General features: G+C 43.4%; 1 protein-coding gene across 8 annotated transcripts in view; it reads left to right on the top strand.

Moving 5' to 3' along the window:
* The window catches only part of NCKAP1 (NCK associated protein 1), a 175,174-nt gene that overhangs the window by 71,522 nt on the left and 76,484 nt on the right, over nucleotides 1–27,168 (top strand). For all 8 annotated transcript variants that reach the window (XM_077448133.1, XM_077448135.1, XM_077448132.1 and 5 more), the window contains 7 exons: nucleotides 4,422–4,470; nucleotides 11,867–12,023; nucleotides 14,497–14,553; nucleotides 14,735–14,831; nucleotides 15,238–15,344; nucleotides 21,627–21,759; nucleotides 26,819–26,900. In XM_077448133.1, the coding sequence (XP_077304259.1) occupies nucleotides 4,422–4,470; nucleotides 11,867–12,023; nucleotides 14,497–14,553; nucleotides 14,735–14,831; nucleotides 15,238–15,344; nucleotides 21,627–21,759; nucleotides 26,819–26,900 (682 nt within the window). The remainder of the gene's footprint in view (nucleotides 1–4,421; nucleotides 4,471–11,866; nucleotides 12,024–14,496; nucleotides 14,554–14,734; nucleotides 14,832–15,237; nucleotides 15,345–21,626; nucleotides 21,760–26,818; nucleotides 26,901–27,168) is intronic.

Genomic DNA, 27,168 nt, shown 5'->3' with positions numbered 1-27,168 from the left:
ATACGGATCTTAACATACTATGGCCTCTCATTCATGTAATTGGATTTTTGGTTTCAACTGGTGAGACTGGTGGACGTGGGAAAAAATCTTTGACCCTGTTTTTGCGCATTTGCTGGTTTATTATGATTCTCCTGTTCAAGATGCAGAGCTCAGAAGGATGAGCATTGCTCTCCCAGAACGACAGCGGTAGCTATCTTCCAGGACTACTAAAAAGCCATCAGATATAAATAGAGCCAAGCCCGGGAGATGTCATGCACCTTGCTGGACCTAACTCCTACTGTGCCGTAATTTTTACAAAGTAGCTGAATTCTCATAAATCTGTTTTAAAAATAAACATTTTACTGTCCCTATAGTAGATGATCCTTCCTTCATTTACGGATTCTGCAGATAGAAAATATAACATGCTCTGCTAATGTTTCAATTTCTGTTTGTCAAACTGCAACTAAATGAACTAGAGAACTAAACATCAACAGGATCCTGTTTTCTAAAATAGAGTTTTAGTTGAACATTCCTTCCACCCTACTTTTCTGTGCTGATGTCCTAAAACATGTTGTGACACAAATTTCCTGAATGGCTCTCGTTTGTCCATGTGCGTAGAATATTGTGCGCCTTTTTGAAGGTGTCCGCTTTTTGAGGCACTTGGCAAGCTCATAAGAGGTCACAGGCCAAAGGCTTTCTTCCACAGTGGAGACTCCAAACTCCCCCCTCTTTGGGGACTTCTACCTCCCCTATACTAAGAGCACCATATTGCTCTCTGCAGGCTTCACCTTCAAAGCCAAAGTTTCAGCCTTTCCATTCGGTGCAGGACTTGGAACACAAAATCCACTAAGTTTACCTCAAAGCTGATGTCCCAATGAAGGGGCTCCCTCACTTTTAAAAATTGGGGGACATCTGCAGTTTGCATTGCTCTGGGTCTCAGATGTCCCACAACAGGGTACAGGATAGTGTCAAGCTATAACCCCTCAGCGATTTGTTCCCTCAAACCTGCCAAAGTCTTTCCAAAGACAGTGATGGACTGTCCTGGATCATCTTGTCTTGTAGAGTGGTTGTTCTGGTCCCTCTGGAGGACAAGTTCAAATGATTCTATTTAAAACCTATTCAGGGTACCAAAACTCAATGGGTTTTTTTTTATCTTGTATTGGACTTAACCCATTTATGCCTTAGGTAAAAAATTTGCACATAAAATTCATATGTTGCCTAGAGCAGTAGGCTATAAATAACTTCCACTACTGTTCCAATATTTGGAACAAGAGGCATTAATGGGTTAAACAAGTACCTTTTGTGTGCCTGAGTTTCACATGAACTCTGCAATGCCACTATTTGCCTCTCTGAGACCATTGTAATATCTGGCGTGAGTAGACATTTAAGATGCCTACCTACATATTGCCATTTACCCACCTCATTGGCACTTTCTGCGCTTTTCATTAGGAGACACCCTTCCAATTTGTCGTAGTGCCATTCAGCTTATCCTTTGCCCTTAGAGTATTCACAAAGGAGATTGCACCTCTAGTCCTCCTCATAAAAATTCTCACTGGGTACCTAGATAACCCTTTTCAGTCTCATCTCGTGCAAAACTATCTGCGAACATCGAAAAGACTATCCAGATTTTTTAGATGGTTGACCTCCAAAATTCTGCCTTCAAGTCTTCACTTTGCCCAAAAAACGTATGCTTCATCTGGAAAAGGCCCAGACAAAAATGTTCCTTTCGGCAAACAAGCTTGACACCACCCCCACGTTCACATGCTTTGACCTTAAGAGATTCTGGATAAGGGCTCCTAGGCCTTAGGCAGCCATATTCGAGGTTGCTCCTTTTTGCTTGGTTCCACTCTAACTCCAAAACAACATTCTGTTGACCTGGAACAAACACATGCCTTCTTTTTGCTTCTTTACAATAAAGCAAAGAACTATTTTTAATTTGGTGGATTTTCAGTCCAGCTTTGGACAAGGGAAAGTAATTTCTGCCATACTGATGGAGACAACGGATGCCAGCTTTACAGGCTTGGGAGGCGTGCTCCAATCTCTCTCGGTTCAGGGAACGGAGTCCTCTAGGGAAATATCAACATATCAACATCCTGAAACAGTTTGAGATGATTTGAGCTTTGTGGCATGGTGCATTATCCTGCTGGAAGTAGCCATCGGAAGATGGTTACACTGTAGTTATAAAGGGATAGACATAGTTGGCAACAATACTCAGGTAGGCCTTTGTTTTTAAATAAAAGATAAAAAGGGGGGGGGGGGGGTTTAAGGTTTGCGCTATGGAGACAAATGATTAAAAATAATTTTGGAAGAGGTAATAGTAATGATGGAAGAGGCAATTAAAATTAGAAATTATAAAATGTAGAAAATATATATGTAACAAAAGGGAGGCTGCCACTACCAAATATTACCAGCCTAATAGGTTGGGAGAAATGTAAACACTGTGGTGTTAGCAATGGCGCTCTCCTCCTACGACAGCAAATTGTATATACAAAATACACCATGAAAATGGTCAATAGATGCCACATGCGGGTTACAAATTAAAAGTGCTAATATTAGTGAACATCCATATTAAAGTGCTAATGAAACTGGTAAACGCCTATAATAATTGATACAATTGCAAATTGCAAGTTGCAAACAAACAGTGCCAAAAAAATAAAAAATACCACAAGTTTAATCTATATTCCACAACTATGTGCGATATAAAGTGCTTTTATGCTCTTGGTGCAAAAAAGGTGGGTATACAACTTCTAATGTCTCCACACAATAAAGTCTGTGTAAGAAATGAAATATCCATAGTGTAGTATTCTTGAGAGAGCGTGTACACATTAGGCCATGCCCTACGCATTTCGTCATCCGCTCCAGACGTTGTCCAATGACGAAACGCGTAGGGCATGGCCTAACGTGTACACACACTCTCACAAGGCGGTGAATGTATCTCATATCGCTTTTTACCTTTTGATTAATGTGAGTAGCCACTTTTGAATTTTAATAAAGTCAATAAGTTTCAACAATACTACACTATGGATATTTAATTTCTTACATTATACGAGTAAACGAGGAGGAACTGAATATTAACCGGACCAGCTTCATATAGCACCACAGGGGCTCACACTGTGGAAGCGAGTTAACCCCTGCAGGGGCAGGGGAGCTGGTGAGTGCGGCAAATTGTCTTATGCGCGGAAAATGCACCGGTTGCAATTCAGGATACACCAGACACCGAGCACAAGTCACTTTGATTTAACTTATGTGGAACTTTTTAAAGTCTTTTTTTGCTTTTTCAACGGACTTTGTGTGGAGACATTAGAAGTTGTATACCCACCTTTTTTGCACCAAGAACATAAAAGCACTTCATATCGCACATAGTTGTGGAATATAGATTAAACTTGTGGTATTTATTTATTTATTTATTTTTTTGCACTGTTTGTTTGCAACTTGCAATTTTCACTTGTATCAATTATTATAGGTGTTTACCAGTTTCACTAGCACTTTAATATGGATGTTCACTAATATTAGCACTTTTAATTTGTAACCCGCATGTGGTATCTATTGACCATTTTCATGGTGTATTTTGTATATACAATTTGCTGTCATAGGAGAGCGCCATAGCTACCACCACAGTGTTTACTTTGTTGTTTAAACAATGCTCAATTGGTACTAAGAGGCCCAAAGTGTGCCATGAAAATATCCCCCACATCATTACACCACCAGCCTGAACCATTGATGCAAGGCAGGATGGATCCATGCTTTCATGTTGTTGACCCAAAATTCTGACCCTACCATCTGAATGTCGCAGCTGAAATTGAGACGACTCAGACCAGACAACATTTTTCTAATCTTCTATTGTTAATTTTTGGTGAGCCTATGCAAATTGTAGCTTCGGTTTTCTGTTCTTAACTGACAGGGATGGCACCTGGTCGGGTCTTCTGCTGCTGTAGCCCATCTGCTTCAAGATTTGACGTGTTGTGCGTTCAGAGATGGTTTTCTACATACCTTGGTTGCAACAAGTTATTTGAGCTACGGTTGCCTTTCTATCATCTCAAACCAGTCTGCCTATTCTCCTCTGACATCAGCAGGGCATTTTCATCCACACAACTGCCGCTCACTGGATAACCAACAACCATGCCACATTCAAAGTCACTTAAATCCCCTTTATTCCCCTTTCTGATGCTCGGCTTGAACTTCAGCAAGTTGTCCTCACCATGTCCTAAGTTCTTTTTTAGCAAAAAGGCTGTCTTTAAAATGTGTGAGAAATTTAAAAATTGCGCCAGGCAGCAAGTGGTTAAACTGAATGGTTTAATGTTAAAAAAAAAAAAAAAAAAAAAAAGTAAATGGTAATTTTACATGCCTGCCAACACATGCTTTAGGTTGAAAAAGAGTGTGAGATGTTAAGTGCTTTTAATGGCAAATAGTATGTGATAGATATTGATTTTATTTATTTTCAGATGCCGTGTGAGTACCTTTCACTAGACGCAATGGAGAAATGGATCATTTGTAAGTATTTTTTTTAATTTGTTTTTGAGGTTATAGCATGCTATGTGTTATAATTGTTAAGCAGCTTCAAAGTTCATTGCTGCATACATGTTCTTGACATCTGATCTAAAAAATATTGAGCTCTGTGTTAAACTAAATAACTTGTGTTTGTGTGCTATCTGCTTTGCCAGCTCCTGTTACTATTTCTTTACAGTTGGCTGGTGAATGTTTGGGCTACAAGACCTATTGACGGTCTATTCCGCAAGCCTTAAATTGGTTATTCAACAGCCGTAAAAATAAAAACGCATTCTGGATTTTATTAAGTCATAAAAGTGAAATGAGAAAAAAAACAAATACGTTGCGATACTAAGAGCTAAAAAAAAAACCTTGCTCAAATAAGAATAAACAAAGAAATTGATGAAAAAACAAAGTCTCTAAAGTCCCCAGGAACACAATGGCTTAAAGCAGAGTTCTGGCCACAGACATTTTTTTTTTTTCAGGCATCCCATCATTATACATTAAAGAGGAAGTAAACCCTGATGGGTTTACTTCCTCTTTTTTTCCCCTGCAAAGGTAAAGCATAATGGACTACTATGCATCGCATAGTAGCTCATTATGTGTCACTTACCTGACACAGGAGCCAGCGAAGTCGCCGCTGATCCCTGTAGTCCGCCGCGTCCATCTTGCTGGTGGCGTCTCGCAGCTCCGACCAATGACAGCGGCGCAACCGCGATGACGTCACTCCCGCGCATGCGCACGGGAGTCGCGCCTCGCAGCTCCGTTGCTGTCATACGGCGAAGCCGCGATGACGTCACTCCCGCGCATGCGCACGGGAGTCGACAAATTTTGGCAAATCCATTCTTGGATTTGCCGCATTTAGTGCGCCTGCGCGCCGCTGTCTACGGCGCATGCGCCGTAGACAGCGGTGCCCGTTTTCGGGCAAATATCTCCTAAACCATATAGGTTTAGGAGATATTGCTTGGACCTACAGGTAAGCCTTAATCTAGGCTTACCTATAGGTCCAAGTTGTTTGGAAGGGTTTACTTCCTCTTTAATGATCCAAATAACTTTTATATATCTTTGGAATAGACCAAACTGATGTGCATTGGCTAACTATGCTGCTGAGTACAATGCACACTTTTAGGAGGTGATGCTGTCAGTGGGATTTGAACTCAGGGATTGAACCTTTGAGGGCAGCAGGGCATACCGCTATGCTCAGCTCTGTAGCATAGCGGTATGCCCTGCTGCCGTCAAAGGTTCAATCCCTGAGTTCAAATCCCACTGACAGCATCACCTCCTGAAAGTGTGCATTGTACTCAGCAGCATAGTAAGCCAATGCACATCAGTTTGGTCTATTCCATATTTATATATGTTTTCTAGTGGATCAGAATTTTTTTCTTACCATTTAGAAAATCCTCTTCTTGCCATTGCCATGGTTGTGGGCATGTGAAGCCCAATTGCAACCTCTTCCTGGATTTGCGATGGAGAGGTGCATGCTAAGTAACCAGCATGCACCTCTCGATCTCGCACAAGCACGATTCTCCCGGCGGCCGTAGTGCTGATTGTTTATCAAGTTGCCATAACAGGCCGGACAGAGGAAGGTCCCACCCCGTTGTTATGGCAACATAGATTGATCTGTCTTAAATCGCGTCATTTCCTGTAAGGAAATAACGCAATTTTTGCACACAGTCTTGCCCACTGACTCTTGGGAAATTACTCGCATTTCCCAGGAGCACAGGCGAGGGTGGAAGTGATGTGGAGCGCTGCAGGCCTGAAAGTGGCTGATTAGGAGCCACTACTTGGCAACAAGGCGTTTCTGGTGAGTAAAAAAATGTTTCCCCCCCAAAATGTTTCTTAATAATATGAAAGGACTGAATATGTAAAAATGTTTTCAGGTTGGAACTCCGCTTTAAGGATTAGCCAGAAAAAAGTGGAACAAATGTAAACCACATCACAACATTGCGCAAATGATTCAGAAGAAAATCCTCCACCAACATAGAGGTTAAGATGTACTCTTACCCCAAAGCATGGACCCTTGCATTATGGAAGGTCATAAGAGCCTTTGTGTATCCATTATTCAAGGTTAAGCAGGGGAGGCAAGATCAAGATTGCGAGGAGAGTGCTGGAGGCGCTAAGAGCTGTGACCGGGAGGCTGAGATCGTGTTCAGAGTCTCTGGAGTACAGTCAGAAGATGTTGGAGAAATCGGTCAAGTTTCAGATGTATCTGAACCATAGACCAGATTATTAGGAGCTGTATGTGGGGTGCATATTACCGATCTTGCCTATCCTGATTACCCTTGAATGGTGGGCTACACAAAGGCTCTTATGACCTTCCATAATTAGAGGGTCCATGCTTTGGGGTAAGAGTACATTGTGGCGTGTCACGTCACATGGCCATCAATTTTTGGTTTATTTTTATTTGAGCAAGGTGTTTTTTTTTAGCTCTTGGTAGTGCAACTTATTTGTTTTTTTTGGTTTTTCTCATGTTGTCTTTAGCTGACAATTTTTGTTGTTGCTGCTTTTCATAGTTCTGTTCAAGCACTATTTACACAAGCGCAGTATTTATGTATTTTATGAAGTGAATGAGGCGTTGCTCAAGAAATGTGTCCTGCCTAAAGCCAATCAAATTTTCTGAGATTGAGTGAATATGGCCTGAATACACTAGTGCTGAATGAGATTGCTGTCATCTTAGTTGACCAAGGCAAGCTATGCTGGTGTCTGCACGAGGGCATCAGTTCACAGCAAGTGTTTTTATTTGCCTTAGTCTGATACAGGGTCCATCCATCTTTGTGACTTCTTTATTTTTATTTTTTATTTTTTTCAAGAATCGATGAATCTTATGAACACCATCATGCTAGATTGACTTTTGCTAGGGAAATTGAGCTTAGTCTCTTAATGTTATGTTATATAAAGTTTTTCTTTCTTGTTCATTAGAGGACACAGTAAGTCCTTAACCTTCAGGCTTTACTGCCACAACCGGGAATATTGGACACTGGCCAGAAAACTGTGGGACAGCCCTGGATAACCCCTCCTACTACCAGAATGCTTGGTAGTATTTAAGCTAGTGCCCTAGGTGGATGGATAATTTTTACTTTAGAACAGATGTGTTTTTTTTTTTTTTTGTGTTTTGTTGTTGGCAACATTTTTTTTTTCTACATTGCTGCTGAAGTTTGTCCCTTCAATTGCAACTATTCATCATGGTCATTCCTAGCCTGGCTTTTTTAATACTCCTTTCAGGCTTCCGCTTGCCTGGACATGGGGTAACTTGTATGTGACCTTCGGACACTAGGTTCCACATGGGGCACTTTCCAAACTTTTCTCTCTGGTAAAGGTTTGCTGTAGAGCGCTTTCCAGGGCCATGGAATTGCTTCAGTGCTTGTCTTTGAAAATTTAGGAAGTTGGCTATTCGCACTGAACACTGGGAGATACCCATCTATATGCCTATATTTTCTGTACTTGCTGGTCTTTCCATTGTTGACCACTGTGGGACTGAGCCCTGATGTCATCCACTGGATGAAGCTAGACGCATGATCGCGCCACACACTTTCTAAGCCATACAGCATCAAGGAAGCATCTCTCTGGATCTGCTTGCAAGGGATGACCTGAAAGTTACATTTTTGACTCTTTTCTGGTGTCTGCCTACAGTAAATTTGGTTATCTTCAGCAATCCAACTCAATCCTGCTACCAGCTGCCTGTTAGTGATTTCTAATGGTTTGTGTTGCTTGTTTTAAAAAAATAAATAAATAAAAATGTCCGAAAGACACAAAGAACATGGCTCAGCCATACTCCCTCCTCACTGGTTGTGACTGACAGCAGTGGGAGTTGGTTGCCAGGAGAACCTCGGCTCTCTTGCACATCACTGGGTTGAGATTTGGCTCATATGATGATTGGGGGGGGGGGGGGGGGCGGGGCTATAGATTGCCTTACCGTCATGTGGTTGCAATATGGCTGATCCTAGACACCCAAGCTCATATTCTACTAATGGCTCCAGCTGACAGTGTTATATTCTACATCCTGGAGCCATGTTACCCTCTGCTCCTGGAGTCTATTCTGTTCTGAGTCCCTTTGAGCTTCATTGGTGTCTACCTCGCAGATATCCATCAAGGTACTGATCCCCCAATATCACGCCTGCTATGCTCTTGTGGCATCTCCATTGAGGGAACTGTTGGTGCAGTCTCTTTCCAACAATGTGTCTTTAACTGTCCAGACATTAGAAGAGTCCTGCCTTCTTCAAGGCAGTTTCATTCAAGACCTCTGTTGATGTGGGACAGGTCAATTCAGTCCCTGGACAAACACATTTGTATTGTAGCCAAAGACTAGATTGCTCCTGGCTTGGTGGCTCAAGAATCCAGCTATAGAATCTGGAAGCGATTCCGGTTTGTCTTTTAGTGGATTGTCCTAAGAGATGCCAGCTTTGGCAGGAGCCTGGGTGCAGGGGACTTGGAGTCTTAGCTCCCATTTTGGAGCTGCATGAGATTTGGCTGTCTCTGAAGCATTGGACCATCCTCCTGGACTGTCATTCAATCCACACTCAGACTCTCGCTGTGGTGGACATCCCAAACACCCATCATGGAGGAATGGGAAGTCTCCCTGGGGCAAGAGATGTTGATTTTTCTGTCCTGGGCAGAACTTTATATTCCACACCCTGTCCACCGTGTACATTCCAGGCATAGCGGTTTGTCAGGCTGATTTCTTCAGTCAGCTGGACCTATAGGAGTAGTCCCATAACTTGAAAGTGTTGCAAAGCTTGTGTTGTGGTTGGGGGACATTAAAGGGTGTACTATCAACCTAAATCATATGAGGTGTGTCTAAAAAGTTTTAATCGTATCAGAAAAAAAACCCCAGAAGATACAAATTACCTTTCTTGGCCTTCAAAATCGCAGTTCATCACAACACACTTTTGGCAACGTTCATAAAGCTTCTAGGAACTGTCAGAAAAGACCTCTCTAGGATCACTCGTAAAACCGCTGTTGCACGTTCTTGGCTTTGCAATCAACATTGTCTTGACTTTGGACTTTTGCAGGCAACTTTTTGGGTCGCAGGAAGATGGTGAACGCCATTCAATCGATTTTCTGCTTGGATTCCATATCAAACTAGTAACGCCAGGTCTCATCTGTGATGGTTCACAAAAGAATGGATCCTGGACACGCATGATAATGAAATCCCCAGAGGTTTCTATCCGATCTGCTTTCTGGTTGTCTGTCGGCTTGTGTGGCACAAAGCGGGAATAGATCTTCCGCTAATACAAATCATCGCGGACGATGGTGCGCACCGTGCCCTTGCTAATGCCCAATTCCTCCGCCATCAATCGTAGTCGGTCGTCAATCTTGTGCCAGCATTTGTCGCACTCGCTTGATCATGTCTGGGTTTCTGCTGGTTGACAGCTGACCCAAATGCTCATTCTCAGTGGTTTCCTTCCTGTTCACGAAAGCGCTTGAATCGGTCGTAAACGAGTTTTCTGCTCATGGCTTCCATCCTGTACACTTGCACCAAATTTTATGCGTCTCCATCGTCTTTTTTCCAAAATTGGTAGCAAAACTTGATGTTCACTTGTTGCGCCATTGTACTGTGACCCTACCTTTCATGCAGACTACGTTAGACTGCCTGCAGCGGGTTTACTCTGGCGGTCACGTGTACTCCTTGCTAGGTGGCATTTCTTGACGTGTCTCTGGATAGCCATAAGTGTGCATGTGCACCTGGCCCATGTTGCTGTTGAGATATCTGACCATTCACCAAACTTTTTAGATACACCTCCTATATATATGTGTGTACACACACACACACACACACACACACACACACACACACACACACACACTGTTTGTAACAAGTTTGGTGAATGATCAGATAGCTCAACGGCAACATGGGCCAGGTGCGCGTGTGTGTATATATATATATATATATATAGTGTTTTGCCTTTTATTTATACTTGGAAACTATTGGTATATATACACTTCTGTATGACTTTTGCTTTTACTATAATCAAGAAAATAAAATATGAAGAACACAAAATCCCCAGGTCACTAAGGGTTTTTGCAACAAAAGAAGTGATTAGTTCTCTGTGTAAACTGCAGCTTGAGCTATAAACTTTGTGAACTGGCTGACAAAGCTGTTTTGGAAGACTTAAAACATAATGGCTAAAAAAAATAAAAAAAATTTAATACAAAATATTCCATCTCCATTCTGGCCATAGTTAAAAAAAAAAAAAAAAAAATATATATATATATATATATATATATATATATATATATATATATATATATATATATATATATATATATATATATATATATATATATATATATATATATATATATATATATATAACATTACTCATTTAGTGCAAATTTACATTATAGAGAGAGAACTTATTTTCCTCAGAGAATACTTGCCAAATGGCATCAAACAGTAGCTCTTCCCTCTGCATACAACCCCCTCCTTCCACTGCCCTCATTTTCTCTCCTCTCCTTAAAAGTGCCACCACATGTCTTGCCTTTGTTGCAATATTAAGCTGAAACACCTATCCGGCTGTAGTACCTCCCCAGCATACTATACTATACTAGTCACTTGCAAGGGAGCTCATGCAATAGGAGCATCAACAACTGGTCACCAGGGAAGAAAATGGAGACCACAGAGGGTGCAGCCTACCACGCACCCTCTCCTGCCCATGACTGCACTGAACCCTGGGCACCTAAGATAAGCTATCACTTGTTAATGCAAAAGCTGGACTTCATTGTTACCAAGTGATAGTGGTGAGCAGAAGACCTGAACCAGAGGTGGTGGAACTGAGTTCCCCCTAGATCCTGCTGAAAAATAGCTATATATAATATAATATAATATAATTAAATTTTTTTTTTTTTGTGTATACACACAGTACAAGGCTAGTTACCCCACTTTGTGAAGTAATGGCCCAAGTGTATACCCACAAATAAATCCATACAAATCCAAAACGAGTATAGAGACGCTCACAGGTCTTGCGGCAGATATAATCGCAACGTTTCTGATGAGAATGAAAGATGGACTGAGAAAGATGAACTGAGCTTCATGGAAATGTTGACACTAGTGCAGATCCATAGTGGCTTAGAACCGTATATTACACTTTTTCCCTTTATGAGTTTGCAAAAAGAGAGCCAGCCTTCAAGGGGGTCCTCCTAAACCAGCAAATTGGAATGCAATCTTGAAGGACTGTAGCTGAATGGCAAGACAAATATAAAGAGAGAAAATTTCAGTTAAATCCCAAGGATGTTTATTCTCTTCAAATAGCCTGTGGTGTTGGAGTAGATGCCTGTTAGTACAGTATTCACAGCATGCAGCAGTAAATTCTTGGTGTTTGGTTATATGTCGTAACAGGCTGCATGATGGTCTGTTTATCTTGTATTTATATATATATATATATTTTTTGTTCTCCTCTTCTAGTTGGGTTTATTCTTTGTCATGGGATACTAAACACAGATGCCACCTCACTGAATCTTTGGAAACTTGCCCTTCAGAGCAGCTCCTGCCTCTCCCTTTACAGAGATGAAGTATTCCATATCCACAAGGCAGCAGAAGACCTCTTTGTCAACATCAGAGGGTATGTCCCTGACAAAATAGATTCAGTGTTGGTATGATTTTGATGTTTAAAAATGCAAGCGCTAATGATTTCTTAACGTCTTAAAGACCGCCCACCACACATATATACTGCGGCGGGGGGCTGTATTTCGTGATTCGAATCACGTACCTGTACTTTGTTTCACGCAATAGATACTGTGCGCATGCTAGCAGAGGCCTCGATGTCCGCTAGCCACCCACGATCACTCCACAGAGAGGCAGAACGGGGATCTGCCTGTGTAAACAAAGTGGGTCCCCATTCTAACAGGAGACAACACTGAGATCTGCTGTTCCTAGTGATCTGGAACAGTGATCTGTGTTGTCCCAGTGAGCCCACCCCCCACACAGAACACAGCCAGGGAACACGGTTAACCCTTTGATTGCCACTAGTGTTAACCCCTTCCCTGCCAGTGTCATACATGGATCAGTGCTTTTTTTTTTTTTTTTTTTCCACTGAGCACTGATTGCTGTAATGCCTCGCCTCGCCTTGTCTGAACACGAAACAGCAGTAGTGGATATCTCTGTACTCAACATAGGATCGTTAGTACATCGGATCCAACCGGAGTTGTCAGTTATTTGAGGTTGAACAAAAAAAAAAAAATTGGTGTGTGCCAGGCTTAAGGCCACTTTCACACTGAAGCTGCGGGTCTGTTAGCGGTAAAGCGCTGTTAGTTTTAGCAGCACTTTACCAATGTTATAGCGGGGAGCTTTTAACCCCTCAAAAGGGGTTAAAAAAGCACCTGGTTAACGCTGCTTTCAAAGCGCTGTCCTTTCAATTCAATGGCAGAGGTGGTGCAGGAGCTGAGTATACACCACTCCCCCACCGCCCCAAAGATGATGCTTACAGGATTTATTTTTTCCCCCCCGTCCTGCAAGCGCACCACTCCAGTGTGAAATCACTCGGACTTTCACACTGGGGCTGCAGAAGAGGCCGTTTTACAGATGCTATTTTTAAAACAAAAACACCTGTAAAGCCCCTCAGTGTGAAAGTGGTCCAATGCAGCATGAAACTTTTTTAAATTTCCACTGGTTTCACCCCCACCTCTGTGGTTTTCTTCGGACAGCATTTATTGAGTTGACCTTCTGTGTTCCCCCCACAGCTCTGCAGTCTGCACAGGTTATGTGATGTCACTGCTGCTTTACAGGGAAACATTTGCATTTGCAAAGGCGTTCACACAAAGTGGATTTCTATCCCTCGTGTAGGTTGAGAAATGTACGCAAAAAAAATAAAAATGTCTGCTTCAACTTAAAGGCTGGGTTCACACTATTGACACTTTCTGATGTCACAAAAGTCAAGAATCCTACATTTGGGCAGGATTGTGACTTTTATACTTGCGGATCGGTCTTGCTCACCTTTTAAACGCGGTTGAATAGGTGGCTAATTATTAACCTAATTTGCATTTGGCAAAGTGCCCATAAAATGTTTTTCGTGCCCCTAATTTTTCAGTAAAATATAGCAATTGGGTTTGGAATCCAGTTACCAGCACAGTTGGTCTAAAACCTAGTACACACTGTTAGTTTTTTTTCTCTTTGTTCAACCCAGCGGGCTGAATGGAAAAAACCTGACAGCTCAGGTCGGAGCTGCTGTGCTAACACTCCAATGTTGGCACAGCAATCTCTCCTTCTGTTCTATTGTTCCCCCCCGCCAGAACACTCTGGTCAGCACTCTCATTGGCTGAGCGCCCTGATCAGGAGCTGGTCAGTAGACCTTTTACCATCGTGACCCTTGGGCCGGCTTCTGTCTGACCAGCTGCAGTACATACGGGCCGAATGTCGGTCGGTTTCTATTAAACAATGCTGCCTGACATTGGGCCTGCGTGTATGGGGTTTTAGGCCGGGTTCACACATATGTGGCTGCGGCTTCGTGTCTGGGGTCCGGTGCGTCCCTGTTTACCAGTTCAGGTGCGAATCGGAATCAAACTTTTGCCTGAATTTGCACCTGCATCGAACCCGAAGACTCGCAGGCCGTTCCCACCCTGGACATGTGTAAACCGGCTCCATTAAGAGATTGTCACACTTGTCTGTCATGTAAATTGGATGCAGGGAAACCCGCATCCAGTTTGCATATATGGGAACCCAGCCTTAGATGTAATGTCGAGAAAGGGGACAGTGATCACACTTCACTGCCCTGCACTTTACCGTGGTGCCAGTGTGCACTGAATTTTGTAGTAAGTAAACTAAGGAACAATAGATATTTCTGGCGGTGCACAGTGAATATCCTTTTGTGAGTGGACCCTAAAGCTCTGTGCTTGTTTGAGATGAGTTCAATCCCCATCAGGCACCCATGGAACACTATAGTATGTGTTAAAGAGTAAGCTCCTTGAGGGCAGGGACTAATGCAAATGTATAATATGTAAAGCTCTGCGTAAATTGACGGTGCTATATAAGTACCTGTAATTTAATAAAGCGGACAATTTTCAGGTTTCTTAATTTTTTTAAATTGTGTTTTTTTACAGTTACAACAAAAGAATAAATGACATCCGAGAATGCAAAGAGAACGCCATATCGCATGCGTAAGCAAATTTTCTTTTTTTCTTTTTTTACACGTTTCTCTTCCCGATGCAATGAGATTAATTTTACACACAATTATAAAGCCCTAATAATAAAGCACATTGTTTTTTGTTTTCCAATGAGATTAACGGTGGTTGTGGTATGTAGGAAATACTGACTTTTTTTATTTTTATTTCAATCAAGTGGTGCGACACATAGAGAGAGGCGCAAATTCTTAAGATCTGCCCTAAAGGAACTTGCAACAGTTCTTTCTGATCAACCTGGTTTGCTCGGGCCTAAGGTATGTATTGTGCAACTGTTTAGTGCTCCAGTCATTGTTTAAAAATAACACAAAAAGGCACCCTAAAGAAATCTTAATAAATTAGATGTTTTATATTATTCAAATATACCTGTTTAGTGGTTTAAGACCCAAAGTAGACTCCCAAGTTTATGATGCCACTAATTTTAGTCAAAACGAAATGCTTTTTGATATAGCGTTTACTGGCAAATATTCTATTGTAGTAAATGGTAGCCTAATTGCGGTCCTGTTGTATAAAATGCAAAATATAGATTGTGTGCCACTTGCATAAAGGACCTATTGAGCTGAGCTCAGGAGGGGAGCTGCACTGCCTGGTAAGAATTTTTACTGACAATCCTGAAGATATTTTCTCTACTCAACACAAACCAACCATGTGTCTTTCTTCTAGGCACTTTTTGTATTCATGGCATTGTCATTTGCCCGAGATGAAATTATCTGGTTACTTCGACATGCGGATAACATTCCAAAGAAGATTGCAGATGACTTTATGGATAAGTGAGTCATTTTCTTTATTTTGCCAAAATTCCTTTTTATTTCATGTGCGTATATGGAAAATCTGATTTCTCTTTCGTTCATTGACGGACACAGCACCTTTGATCTTGACCTTAGGGTTATAGCGCCACCTTCAGGAGAGGACTAGGCAGAACATGTAAAAACAGCAAAACTGAATAGTACCACCCAAGGGGCGTTCCCACTGGCTATAACCCCCTCACTCTTCTTCTAGCAGCTCCAGTTTTTATTTTAATGCCTAGTATAGGAGAAGAACCTGGCTCCCTGTGGGGACCAATTGGTCCTTGGAATTTTTTCTTTTTTGCTGCTTTTTGATTCCTGGGATCTACCATCAGCAGGCGGGCTGGCTGACAGGCTGGATAATATAGATCCTCCTAGTAGTCTCCCTAGCTTGGCCATCGAGCGTGTGCAGACCATAGCTATGCAATGGGTCGGCCAAAACATGCCCGTCTGATCCAGGGGCAGCCGGCGAGCTATATGCTCCGGGGTATACATATGACCAGGCTACTGCTGTCCGTGTCCGTGTGTTGTGGCCGACAGCCACCCCTTACGACTTGGGTGATGGGTCTGTCCGCGGAATGCATCTAGCAGTCCCTGCAGGATGGGTAAGTATGGTTCCACCTGTCTCAGCAAGATGGAGCAGCTAGGCATTCCCTGGGAGGTCGACTAGGGGGCTCTCTAGCTCCCTTTCTTCTCTCCCTGTCCCTTTCCCTCCTCCCCATGCTAAGGGGCCACTGTGTGACTGGGCACAGGGGGTGCAGAACACGTACCTGGCCAGGGGCCTCTCGGGGGTCGCCGGGTCCTGGCAGGGGGCTACACTGGACGGTTTGTAGTCCGCTCGTTTTCACAGTTTTTAGACCGTTTTTGGAGCGTCTGTGTGTTGCCATGTGGGAACTGGCCGCTGCCATTTTCTTGTAGCTGCAGCCACTTTCTAAACCGTGGCCATTTTCTTGCGGGTCTGGCGGCCATTTTCCCGGCGCACTCAGACTTTTTTTTGCTAAGGCGGCCGGTGGCCATTTTTCTAGTTGCCTCAGGTTTGTTTTACTCTAGCGCTGGCCGGCTGGTTCAACCTGGAACAGTGCTAAACTGAGACAGAACACCTTGTGGCAGGCACAGAGGAGAGCGGATGGGGGCAGTACCTGGGTCAGGGTGGTGAGTCCTGCGGGGGGCCCATCAGTCTGTGACAGCTAGGATGGGTGGGCATTTTGTGTGGCTTGCCTTAGGTCCCTAGTGGTGACAGGCGAGAGTGGGTCAGCATGGCGCCAGAAGCTGTCCCTTCTTCCCCAGACATCCCTGCTATTGCAACTGGTTCATCTGCACCGCCTATGGACGCATTGTCGGTGGTCCCGGAGTCTTTTTGTTGTCAGGGCGGAATCGGTGTGCGAGGGGTGTTAAAAATGCCCCCCCCCCCCACCGTCTTCTGGGGACAGCTCTGACTCAGGTCCCACTGTGACAGGTGGCCCCTGTTTTGAAATTTCAGAGGATGCAAACCAGGACCGTTCGGACTGTGAGGATTACTCCGTGTGCAGGAAAAAGCGCTAGTAGGAGAACTTATTACAGCGGTGTGGGATACCTTAAAGATTGAGGATACGGCGGGGGCATCTTCAGAGGTGTCGTCCCTTTTGGGTCCCACAACTGGCCCGCACTGCCAAAGTGTTTCCATATTTAACTTATTTTGATAAGTTAATTTACAAGGAGTGGGGAAGCCCGAAGAGGGCCTTTTCAGTCCCGAGACGGATGGCCTTCGCGTTACCCCTTTTGAGGAGAGTTTCCGGAAAAAAAAAAAAAATGGTTGACCCCCCCCGGTATCCAGGTTAAATAAGGTAACCACGACCCTGCCGACAGAAGGGCCGAGGTGGTTGCCCGGTCCATGTTTGCAGTGGTGGGGTCAGCATTGTGGTGAGTGTATAGCCACGGCCTTGGTGTCACAAACGTTTACTGAATGGGCTAAGTTGTTGCACCGTGAGTGGAGAAGGCACAGGTTTTCCCCGGTCTGCGTGGAACTGGCAGACCAGTTGGTGCATGGCCTGAAGTATGTCTGTGATATGGTCCCCTTGCTTTCTAGAGCCTCGGTATCAGCAGTGGTGGTGTGTTGCCCAATATGGCTTAAATGCTGGTCTGCAGACTAGGCTTCTAAGAAAGCGCTGGCGGATTTGCCTTTTCAAGGTGAGAGGCTATTTGGAGCCTCGCTGGATGACATCATTAAGAATGTTACTGGGGGAAAGGGTACTTTGCTCCCATAGTCCTGAAAGGGCAAGGATCCCTCCTTTTCCACTCAGAAGCAGATTTTTCGTCCGCCCGGGTCGGCAGGTAAGCGTTCCAGTCCGACAAGGTGCCCGCTGAGGGGACAAAAGTGTCCCTGCTTTCTCAAGCCGAACAAGCCAATCTTTTGCCGTATGAATGTTTGCCCCTTCCCGACTCTCAGGTGGGGGGTCGCCTTCGGGAGTTTGCAGTACGGTGGACCTCCCTCCAGTGGGTCTGCGAACTGGTTTCGTCAGGCTACAAGATTGATTGATTGACTGACTGACTCCATCAGGGGGATTTCTAGGCGTCCTTGGACATCAAGGACGCATACTTGCGTGTCCCCATATGCGTCAGGTATCAGAGGTTTCTACGATTTGCGGTCAGGGACGAGCAATACCAATTTGTAGCTCTCCCCTTTGGCCTAGCGTCGGCGCCAAGGGTCTTCACCAAGGTGCTAGCCCCAATTCTGGCATTGGTAAGACAACGGGGATCGCAATCGTGGGTTACCTGGACAACCTCCTTCTGAGAGCAGCTTCTGCCTCAGAATTAAGGGAGGATGTGGCGATCACCATACAGACTCTGCGGGAGTTTGGTTGGGTATTGAACCTTCAGAAGTCGGTGTTGGTGCCGACTCAGTGACTGGAATACCTGGGCTTGATTCTGGACTCCTCAGAGGCGAGAGTTTTTTGTCTTTGCAGACAAGCTGCAGACTCTTCAATCTGCGGTGAAGTTATTGATGTCCCACGGGTGGTCGTCGCTGCGTTTTTGCATGCCAGTTCTTGGTCTCATGGTGGCCACTTTCGAGGCGGTACCGTATGCTCAATTCCACTCTCGAGTCTTGCAGAAAGAGATCCTGTCCAAATGGGACAAATCTCCGACATCCCTGGATTGTCAAATTCGGGGGAGCCAACTAGTCCGGGATTCCCTTCTCTGGTGGCTGAGGTCTCCGGCCCTTCGGTCCAGGAAGTCGTTCCTTCCTCTTCATTTGATGGTGATCTCAACGGGCGCCAGCCTGACCGGCTGGGGGGGGAGGGAGTTGGGGCGTACAGTCAGCCCAGGGTCGCTGGGTGCAGGAAGAATCCTGCCTGCCAATCGATGTGCTGGAACTTCGGGTTATCAGGTGGTGCCTCTCCACTTGGTCAGAGGTTATAGGGGCATCCGGTCAGGATCCAGTCGGACAACGCCACGGCGATGACATATGGCAACCATCAAAGAGGGACTAGGAGCTCGACTGGAGCGCTCAAGGTCGCTCACATCCTGCAGTAGGCAGAGCAGCGCGTGCTGGCTCTGTTGGCCGTATGCATTCCAGGTGTAGAAAGGCAGGCAGACTACCTCAGTCGTCAGCTGCTGGTCGCTGCATCCAAAAGTATTTTGGCTCATTTGCCTAAGGTGGGGCGTGCCAGATGTGGGCGGACGCGTCAGACTCGTTGGTGGCTCCATGGGGGCATTATCGGCTGATTTATGCCTTCACCCCGCTCAGACTCGCACCCCGTCTGCAACGCAGAGTGGAGGCCGAGGGGATTCCGGTGATTCTGATTGGCCTCAACGTCCTTGGTACGCCGACATAGTCAGAATGGTGAAGGGTGTTCCTTGGCAGCTGCCGATGTGAGAGGACTTTCTGTTGCAAGGTCCAATACTTCATCCTGCTTTACCGTCGCTGGTTTTAACGGCATGGCTGTTGAAAGCCAAGTGCTAAGGGACCGAGGACTGACAGATTCGGTAATCTCCACTATGCTGAGGGCACAGAAGTCCTCTTCTCTGAAGATTTATCATTGTACGTGGAAGGCCTACATCTCCATGTTTGAGGAGATGGGATGTCATCCACGTACATATTCAGTTTCTAGGATCCTGCTGTGTTTGCAGCGAGGAGTGGACAATCCTTTGTGGCTGTCGGCTTGTAGTTTTCAATTAACACCGACAGGTCTGCAGGGGACTTGCATAGCATCGATGATCTGCTGATCACTGGTGCAATGCTTTTAAGGTTCCAGCAACAAAAAATAATGCACATTTTTTTTACCTGGGGGGGGGGGGGGAAGTGTTTCTGTTTTTAAAAAAAGTTAACCTTTTCTTTAACGCTGAGGGGCTGAGTGAAATGTCATTCTGCTCCTAACTCTTTCCTGCCTTTCAGCACAGAAGAAGCACCATCCTGCTGCTATCCCTGTTGGAGCTCTGGTTCCCAGTCTGTTCCCACTGTCAACCTACAGTTACTTGGTCATCTCAGTCCATTCCGATTCTCATCGGCATTTGCTGTGGAGGCCAGTCCTGCTGTTATGGGTCTACTCTGTATTCTTTGAGGCTACCGATTTTCGAAACCTGGTGCCCCTATAGTTATAGGGTCTGCATCATTGGAGTCTTCCTCAGCTCCATTGTATGAAGCCAAGTCTCCTCCTTTGTCAGCAGGCAGCAGATCCTGGCTTCCTGCTGCCAATGCCTTCTTCTCAAAGTAGTGGATGTTTGGAGAACTTTGTGGGACTCTTCTCCTGGGAATGGGTCCTCCTTTCTCCGCTGCCCCACAGCCTCCTAGGGAGTAATTTATTCTCTTGCTCTGGCCTTAATCGGATGAATGCTGATAGCAGTCCTGCTAAAATTTTACTTTGCTTTGATGTTTTGCTTGACCTGGGGGATCCCAGGAGTTTTAATTATTTTTTTATATTTTTTAAACCCATGGCTGTTGTGTAGAGCAGGCATGGAAAAATTCATCAACAAGACCCAGCAACACTCTGGGGTGACTTAGAAGATGCTTCTATTTTTAGTACTTGATCAGAAAAGGTCAGCGAAGTTTGACTTTGATTCCATCCTAGATTTTGCTTAGGACATGCTCCTACTGGGATTGTTTCCAGTGATTTCTTGTTGACTACTTCAAGTGGTGTATTTCTTCTTCCCTGTTCAGGAATTCATTGTTCAACATGTTTCAGTGGGCTTTCTTGTTGCTTCCACTGTTGGGTTCCCTTCCGTGTAGTTGTTCCGTCTGGTGAAAAACTTTTTTTAATCCTTGAAACATCGGGTTGATTTTCCTTGCTATCTTTGGCAGTGTTGACAAGTTTCCATATCTGGCAGGGGGTTAGACTTTTTTCAGATTAGGGCGTTAGTCCTTCATGCCAGTCCTCGGCTGTTGGCAGTATCCAGTGGTCTTCAGGAGGCCTATTGGTGCTTGTTGCTGTGTTACCCACCCTCAGACTACTTTTGCATATCCTGACTGTATCTGAATTCCTGTGTTCCTCTATGGTCGAGAGAGAAAATATTATACAGGATTTATATAGCGCCAACAGTTTACGGCGCACTTTACAACATGAGGGCAGACAGTATGCTTACAATACAAATCAATACAGGAGGGATCAGAGGGCCCTGCTCGTCAGAGCTTACAATCTATTATTGCTCTTGCCATACAACCCTTTTTTGGAATTCATTGAAGGACACAGGCTCCACTCCTCTGGGTGTTTGTTTTATTTTTTCCACAAAACTGAGGCATGCTGGGTAGAGGAAGGGGCTGTACTTGCACTGGCTTACAATTTTTTTTTTTTGTTTGCCAGTATCCAATCCTGTAGGTGGCTTTATCACCTGTAGCTGTTTCTGAATTCCTGTGTCTTTCAATGGACTCAAAAAAAAAAAAAATCAAAAAAAAAATCACAGTGCATGCACTTTAATCTACATACGCTTTGGTAATCTCTATGAAATTGAAGTGACTGCAATTATTATAGTGTATCCATTGAACAATTTGCCGTTGGGGATGCAGATTCGATAATCAGGAGAGGGGTCCCCCCCCCCACCACCTTTAAATTGTCTTATATATTACGATCTGGCGTAATAGCGATTAGTCATATTTGTAGGTTTTGCTAAGGAGTCTCCTCGTAAATGGTTATGCTTTCTTAGTAATTCATTGGTTGAATACCAGATTTACCTATTAAACTATATATTTTTCTTAGTGTTCATTTTTTTTTTTCAAAGTGACAAAATTGAATTTTTCAAAATGTGTTATGCATGCTTTAAATGTTGGTATGATTTTGGTGTTAATGTTCCACACAGGCACATTGCTGAGCTTATTTTTTACATGGAAGAACTTCGGGCGCATGTCAGGAAATATGGACCTGTGATGCAGAGATACTATGTACAGTACTTGTCTGGCTTCGATGCAGTGGTCCTTAATGAGTTGGTACAGGTAAGGGTGCAATGGATGTGGGCTACACACAGTATGTTTGCCATTTTTATTTTGGCATCTTTTGATTCTCACTTTGTGTAGGTGGTTGATTTTATAGCAATAATGATGGACTAAAGTCACAAGTTTGCCACATTAGTGAAAATCTAAGAGACTCTGTGGGGAAAGATGAAAATCGAAACCTGAAACTCAAGACACAAATTATAACAGCCTACAACCCCAATTCCAAAATGGTAAAATCTACATTAAAACAGAATGCAATGATTTGTGAAACTCATAAATCCTTATGTTTTTCACAATTGAAAATAGAAAACGCATTAAATGCTTAAACTAAAAAAAAAAAAGTAAAATTTTAAGTAAAAAAAAAAATAAAGTAATTTTGAAATCTATGGCAGCAGCATGTCTCAAAGTCGGGACAGGGCAACAAAAAGCTGGCAATTTAACTAACTGGTACTAACGAGAGCATTTTGACAACAGATCAGTTCCATGATTGGGGATAAAAGAGCATCTTAAATAGTCAAGAGTGTCTAAAGATGGGCAGAGTTTCACCAATCTGAAAAGCTACATCTAAAAAAAATTGTTGAACAATTTCAGAATAATGTTCTTCAATGTAAAATTGTAAAGACTTTAAATCTACATCTACAGTACATCACATCAACCAAATATTCTGAGAATCTGGAGAAATCTGTGTGCAAGGGATAAGTCGGAAACACAATATTGGATGCTCGTGATCTTTGAGCCCACAGATGGCACTGCATTAAAAACTGATATGATTCTGTGATGGATACCACTGCATGGTTCAGAAATACTTCCAAAAATCACTGTGAACCGAGTTTGCCGTGCCATCCAAAAATACAAATGAAAGCTCTTTAATGCAAAGAAGAAGCCATATCGGAACATGATCCAAAAAGGCGGCCAAAGCTCCTTTAAAATGGTCTGTTGCAAAGTGAAAAACTGCTCTGTTTTCAGACAAATCGAAATGTGATATTTTTTGGCAACCATGGGCCCCACATCCTCTGGACTAAAGAGAGGAGAAGGGACCCTTTTTGTTTATCAACATCAAACTCAATAGCCTGCATCCCTGATGGTATGGGGATGCCTTAGTTTGTATGGAATGGGAAGCTTGCACATCTGAAAATCCATCAATGCTGAAAGATATATCCAGGTTTAGAGTAGCAAATGCTCAGGCTTCCTGTCGTAGTACCTGCCCATATCAGAGGTACAGGCAAATGGCTACATAGTCATTCAGCCTCTATCCCTCCATAAAGTGCCTATGTAAATATCTTCCTGTTAGTGGTAGCCTAACCAAATCCCCATACCTTCATCTCACAGAACATTATTCAAGACCTGAGCAACCTGTCAGCAGATCTGGGCATGACCATGTGGAACACTGGAGAGCATGCTTATGGTCATGTTTGCTTAAGTTCTCATCTTAATTGTACATTACAGGACACAAGATGGATGTTCATAGACCCTGGAGTATAGGCTTTTACCTTCAGGTGACTGGACACTAGCAAAGCTTTTTGACCCTCGTTAGCCTACCCAAAGTTGTTTTTTGCTAGTGCCCTGTAGGTGATATTCCTCTTTACCCTTATAGAGAAGCCTCTATGCTTAACTAGTTATTTGCTTGGCAACTGTTCAAAAAATCTTTACTGTCTGATACTTGAACATAAGATGCAATTTATCTGGCTTGGTACAACCTCAGTGATACTGTGGGAACTTTATCACTCTGTGGGGATGGCCTGTAATGTTGCTTGGTGTTCACTGCAAAACTTAGTGCAACACGTTTAGTTAGCTGCAGGGTGCCACATGGGTCCAGGGCTGTGGTCTGTTCCAATGGTTCTGAGGACCTCTCCTGGGCTATGCCCACTCCCATACAGGGACCAGCAATGTGAAAAGGTCTGTCCTGTTATAACTTGCAGTACACTTATTAGTGTCTCCTGAATAGTATTCAAATTTTTTTTTATGATTTAAATCAGAAAATTGGGAATTGTAATTGACTTATCTGACTGTATTGAGTGTTTGAACTTTTGAACTTTCAAACTTGGTGTTAAAATTTCCAACATTCAGAGCTTAGCCTCAAGTGAATGACTGACAGTGTTCCACCACAAGTCACGCACTATTATCACTTCCGCTAAGAGCTCTTAGAGGTTACTCAGGCACTTTCAACATTTTGCCATGTGGACTTCTCTACAGGATGATTGACACCTTGGTTTACCTCGAACAAGCTTCCCTAATTTCTGTACCCTTCTCAATTAGTTCCTCCTAGGGGTATACCCTCAATTATGGGAGTGGAGGAAACTAGATGCAAGGAAACTTTGGGGAAAGCTCAGTCAAACATTCTCTCTGCTATTGGACTGCAAAGCGCTCAAAAAGCTCAGAGCGACATTGCTTCCTTTTTTGTTAAAATCGGTCTCTGCATTTGATTCTAGCTAGCTTTATCTCAGGCACACAACAAGTGGCCTATCTTACCAAGGCATATTTCTCAGCAACATTGTCAGAATTTCTCTTTACCACAGCAAAAGTATCAAAAAAACCCTCTCTTCTGGGGCTTCTTCGCCATCAAATGCAGAGTGCCCATACTTTCTTCAAATTCAAAGCCAAAATTCAGCTCTTCCTATTGGCACAAGAGTTGGAATAAAGAGCCTCACCAAGTATGTCTAAAAGGCTTGGCCACAAAGATGGGTCACAGACCTTTTGGGTCCTATTGGTGGTTTCAAAGAGGTACACAATAGTTTCTACTACCCTCATCGTTTTCTTCTCTCAAACCAAACTTTTCTTTGACCGATCCTCTGCACCCTAAGTATTCACAAAGGTGCTTGCAACCCTACTCTCCTCCTAATAACTTGGAACATCCAGGTCGCAGGGTACCTAGATCCCCTTTTTATAAATGATTTATCAGTCTTCCACGTTAATGAAGTCATTGTCCTGCTCCTAAGTATCCCAAGGAAATTGCCCTCCATTGTCTGGCCGTAATCAGAGTTGTCAGTCTATGTAAAAGTCACAGCCTCTAAACAAAAAGCAAATTATCTTTTATCTTGCAAACAGGGTCTTGAAATTGGTACCATGCTTCCAAATTTACTATTGCCAGGTGGATAGGACAACTCATTGTAAGAGCTTATACAATGAAGGGTCTGGTACCTTCAGTACCCTTACATGGTCGCTGTGCCATATCGGTAGAGGTTTCCTGAGCATTCCAGCATCAAGTTTTATCATTTCCACCTGGTGAATTACCAGGCCATTGCGGATGCAGCTGTCTGCTGCAAGGGTCTGACCTTTTTTGTTTTATTGGGCTCTGTTTGCCTTGCTGTTGCTCACCTTTCTTATTTATTGGGGATATCCCAGGGTCTATGAATATCCAGTTTTGTGTCCTGTACAATTAAGATGAAAATTTTGAGTTGCCCATAAATTCCATATCTTGGAGAATTTAAAAAATCCTGCTTGCTGCGTATTTGATGTCTGCAGCAAAGCAATAATCTTTAGCAATCTGCAGCCCTGTTCTTGCTTTTATCTGGCCCTTGGGGCATTTGCCCCACTGTCGGTAAAGTGGGGCATAGTTACTGCCACCAATGATGGGGAACTATTCCTCCCACTGATGCCAATGATGGGGCACTCTTCTTCCATTGACAGCAATGAGGGCTTCCTTTTGACAGCAATGATGTGACACTATTCCCTCCCATTGACACCCAACAATGGGGCACTATTCCTCCCCACCAATGATGGGACACTATTCCCTTATACCAAAGACTGGACGCTGTCTTCTCCCATTGACAGCAAGACATTTTTATACTCCGCTGACCACAGTATGGCCCCTCTAAACTATGAAGGACAGTAAACTGGCCCTTTTGGGGACCCTTGAGCTATAGGGATGACAAGTAAGACTCAAAATATCCCTTAAAGTGGAGGGCCACCCCGAAAAAAAAAAATACATTGAGAATTAGAAAAAAAAATCATAAAAAAAAAATGAAAAAAAAATTTTTTTTTTTCTTACCAGAAATGCCTGTTGCTAGGCACATCATCCTAATCTGCCTCTTCCTCCTCCGCGGAGATATTCATTCTTCTCTCCTCCGTGCGGCATCTTCTGGGTAATGGGTCGCGCTGTTTTCTGGGAACTGTGTGTCCCAGAACACAGCCCGTCCCATTCACAAAGCGCTGCGCGACTCGCGCATGCACAGTAGGAAATGGGCAGTGAAGCCGCAAAGCTCCTCTGCCTGTTTCCCTTAGATCGAATGGCGGCGCCGGGACCCGAGAGCCGAGGGACCGGACGGCCGACATTGCGGGCGCCCTGGACAGGTAAGACGGCTTATTAAGTCAGCAGCTACAGTGCTTGTAGCTGCTGACTTTTAATTTTTTTTTTTTTTTTTTTAACCGGCCCTCCTCTTTAAGTTGTAGTTATGAAATGTAGTCTTAGAGACGCTTCTATAATCTTGCTCCACATGGTTGTGTGTTCATTGAGCGTCTTGGTCCATTCTTTGCACCTAGTTTCTCCACTGCCAGTTACTGAATAGGTTTACACCTTACTGAGAATCTTTTCCTGTAAGTCAATGGGCTAAGCTCTGTGAATCATTGGCTAGGCAAGAAGAAAGCCTTCCCAAAGCTGTAAGGATTATAAAATGCCATTGCATAATTTTCTGCAGATTGTGGAAGAAAATATTGATAGGATAGAATATCTTACTGTCATAATAGTTTACTGGATAACCATCTTTGCTGGAAGAAGTTTAAATATACAAAAGTGACCAAGCATCTAAACTGTTTAACGGCATTTTTTGCACACTAGATGGCACTGTAGCTTTATAGAACTTTCTCCTGTTAACAAAAGAACATTTTCTTTCTCAAAAAAAAAAATGTTCAGGAATGTTTTTTAGTACTTTTAAAATTTGAAGAACACATTGCTTTAATTCTATTTGAAAAATAAAGGTAGAAATTCTTAGCATTTCCTCAAATATAAAGGTTTTAGGCAATGCCATCAGTATTTTTGAGACCAGTTGGCTAGGTAATTGGATGTAGGATTAAGATAATGTGGGATAAATGTCTGAAATCATTTTTTATTTTATATTTTCAGAATCTCTCAGTATGCCCAGAAGATGAGTCCATTATCATGTCCTCTTTTGTAAATACAATGACATCTCTGAGCGTAAAACAAGGTAAAATATAAATGCACTTCTCTTACTGCCTCACCTAAGGTAAATTATCTAAATATACTCAATGATAGGCCAGAATACAGGTCATACTCATTACCAATCCCCCATCTTCTGGTATTGCCATCGCAATGCCCAAATTGGCAGCATTGGCTAGCTAAATGCTGTCCTTTGACAGGGAGCATGTAATCTGTAGGTACAGCTGTGTTTGGCAGCCAAGGAGACCCCTGAAGCTGCTCACATGTGGGACTGTAGACATCATTTTTTTTTTTGC

Source organism: Lithobates pipiens, unplaced genomic scaffold, assembly GCF_037356315.1.
Source record: "Lithobates pipiens isolate NorthernLeopardFrog02 unplaced genomic scaffold, aLitPip1_a1.2 Scaffold_22, whole genome shotgun sequence".
NCBI lineage: Eukaryota > Metazoa > Chordata > Amphibia > Anura > Ranidae > Lithobates > Lithobates pipiens.
The sequence above is the reverse complement of the archived record's forward strand: the minus strand, read 5'-3'. Positions and strand labels throughout refer to the sequence as shown.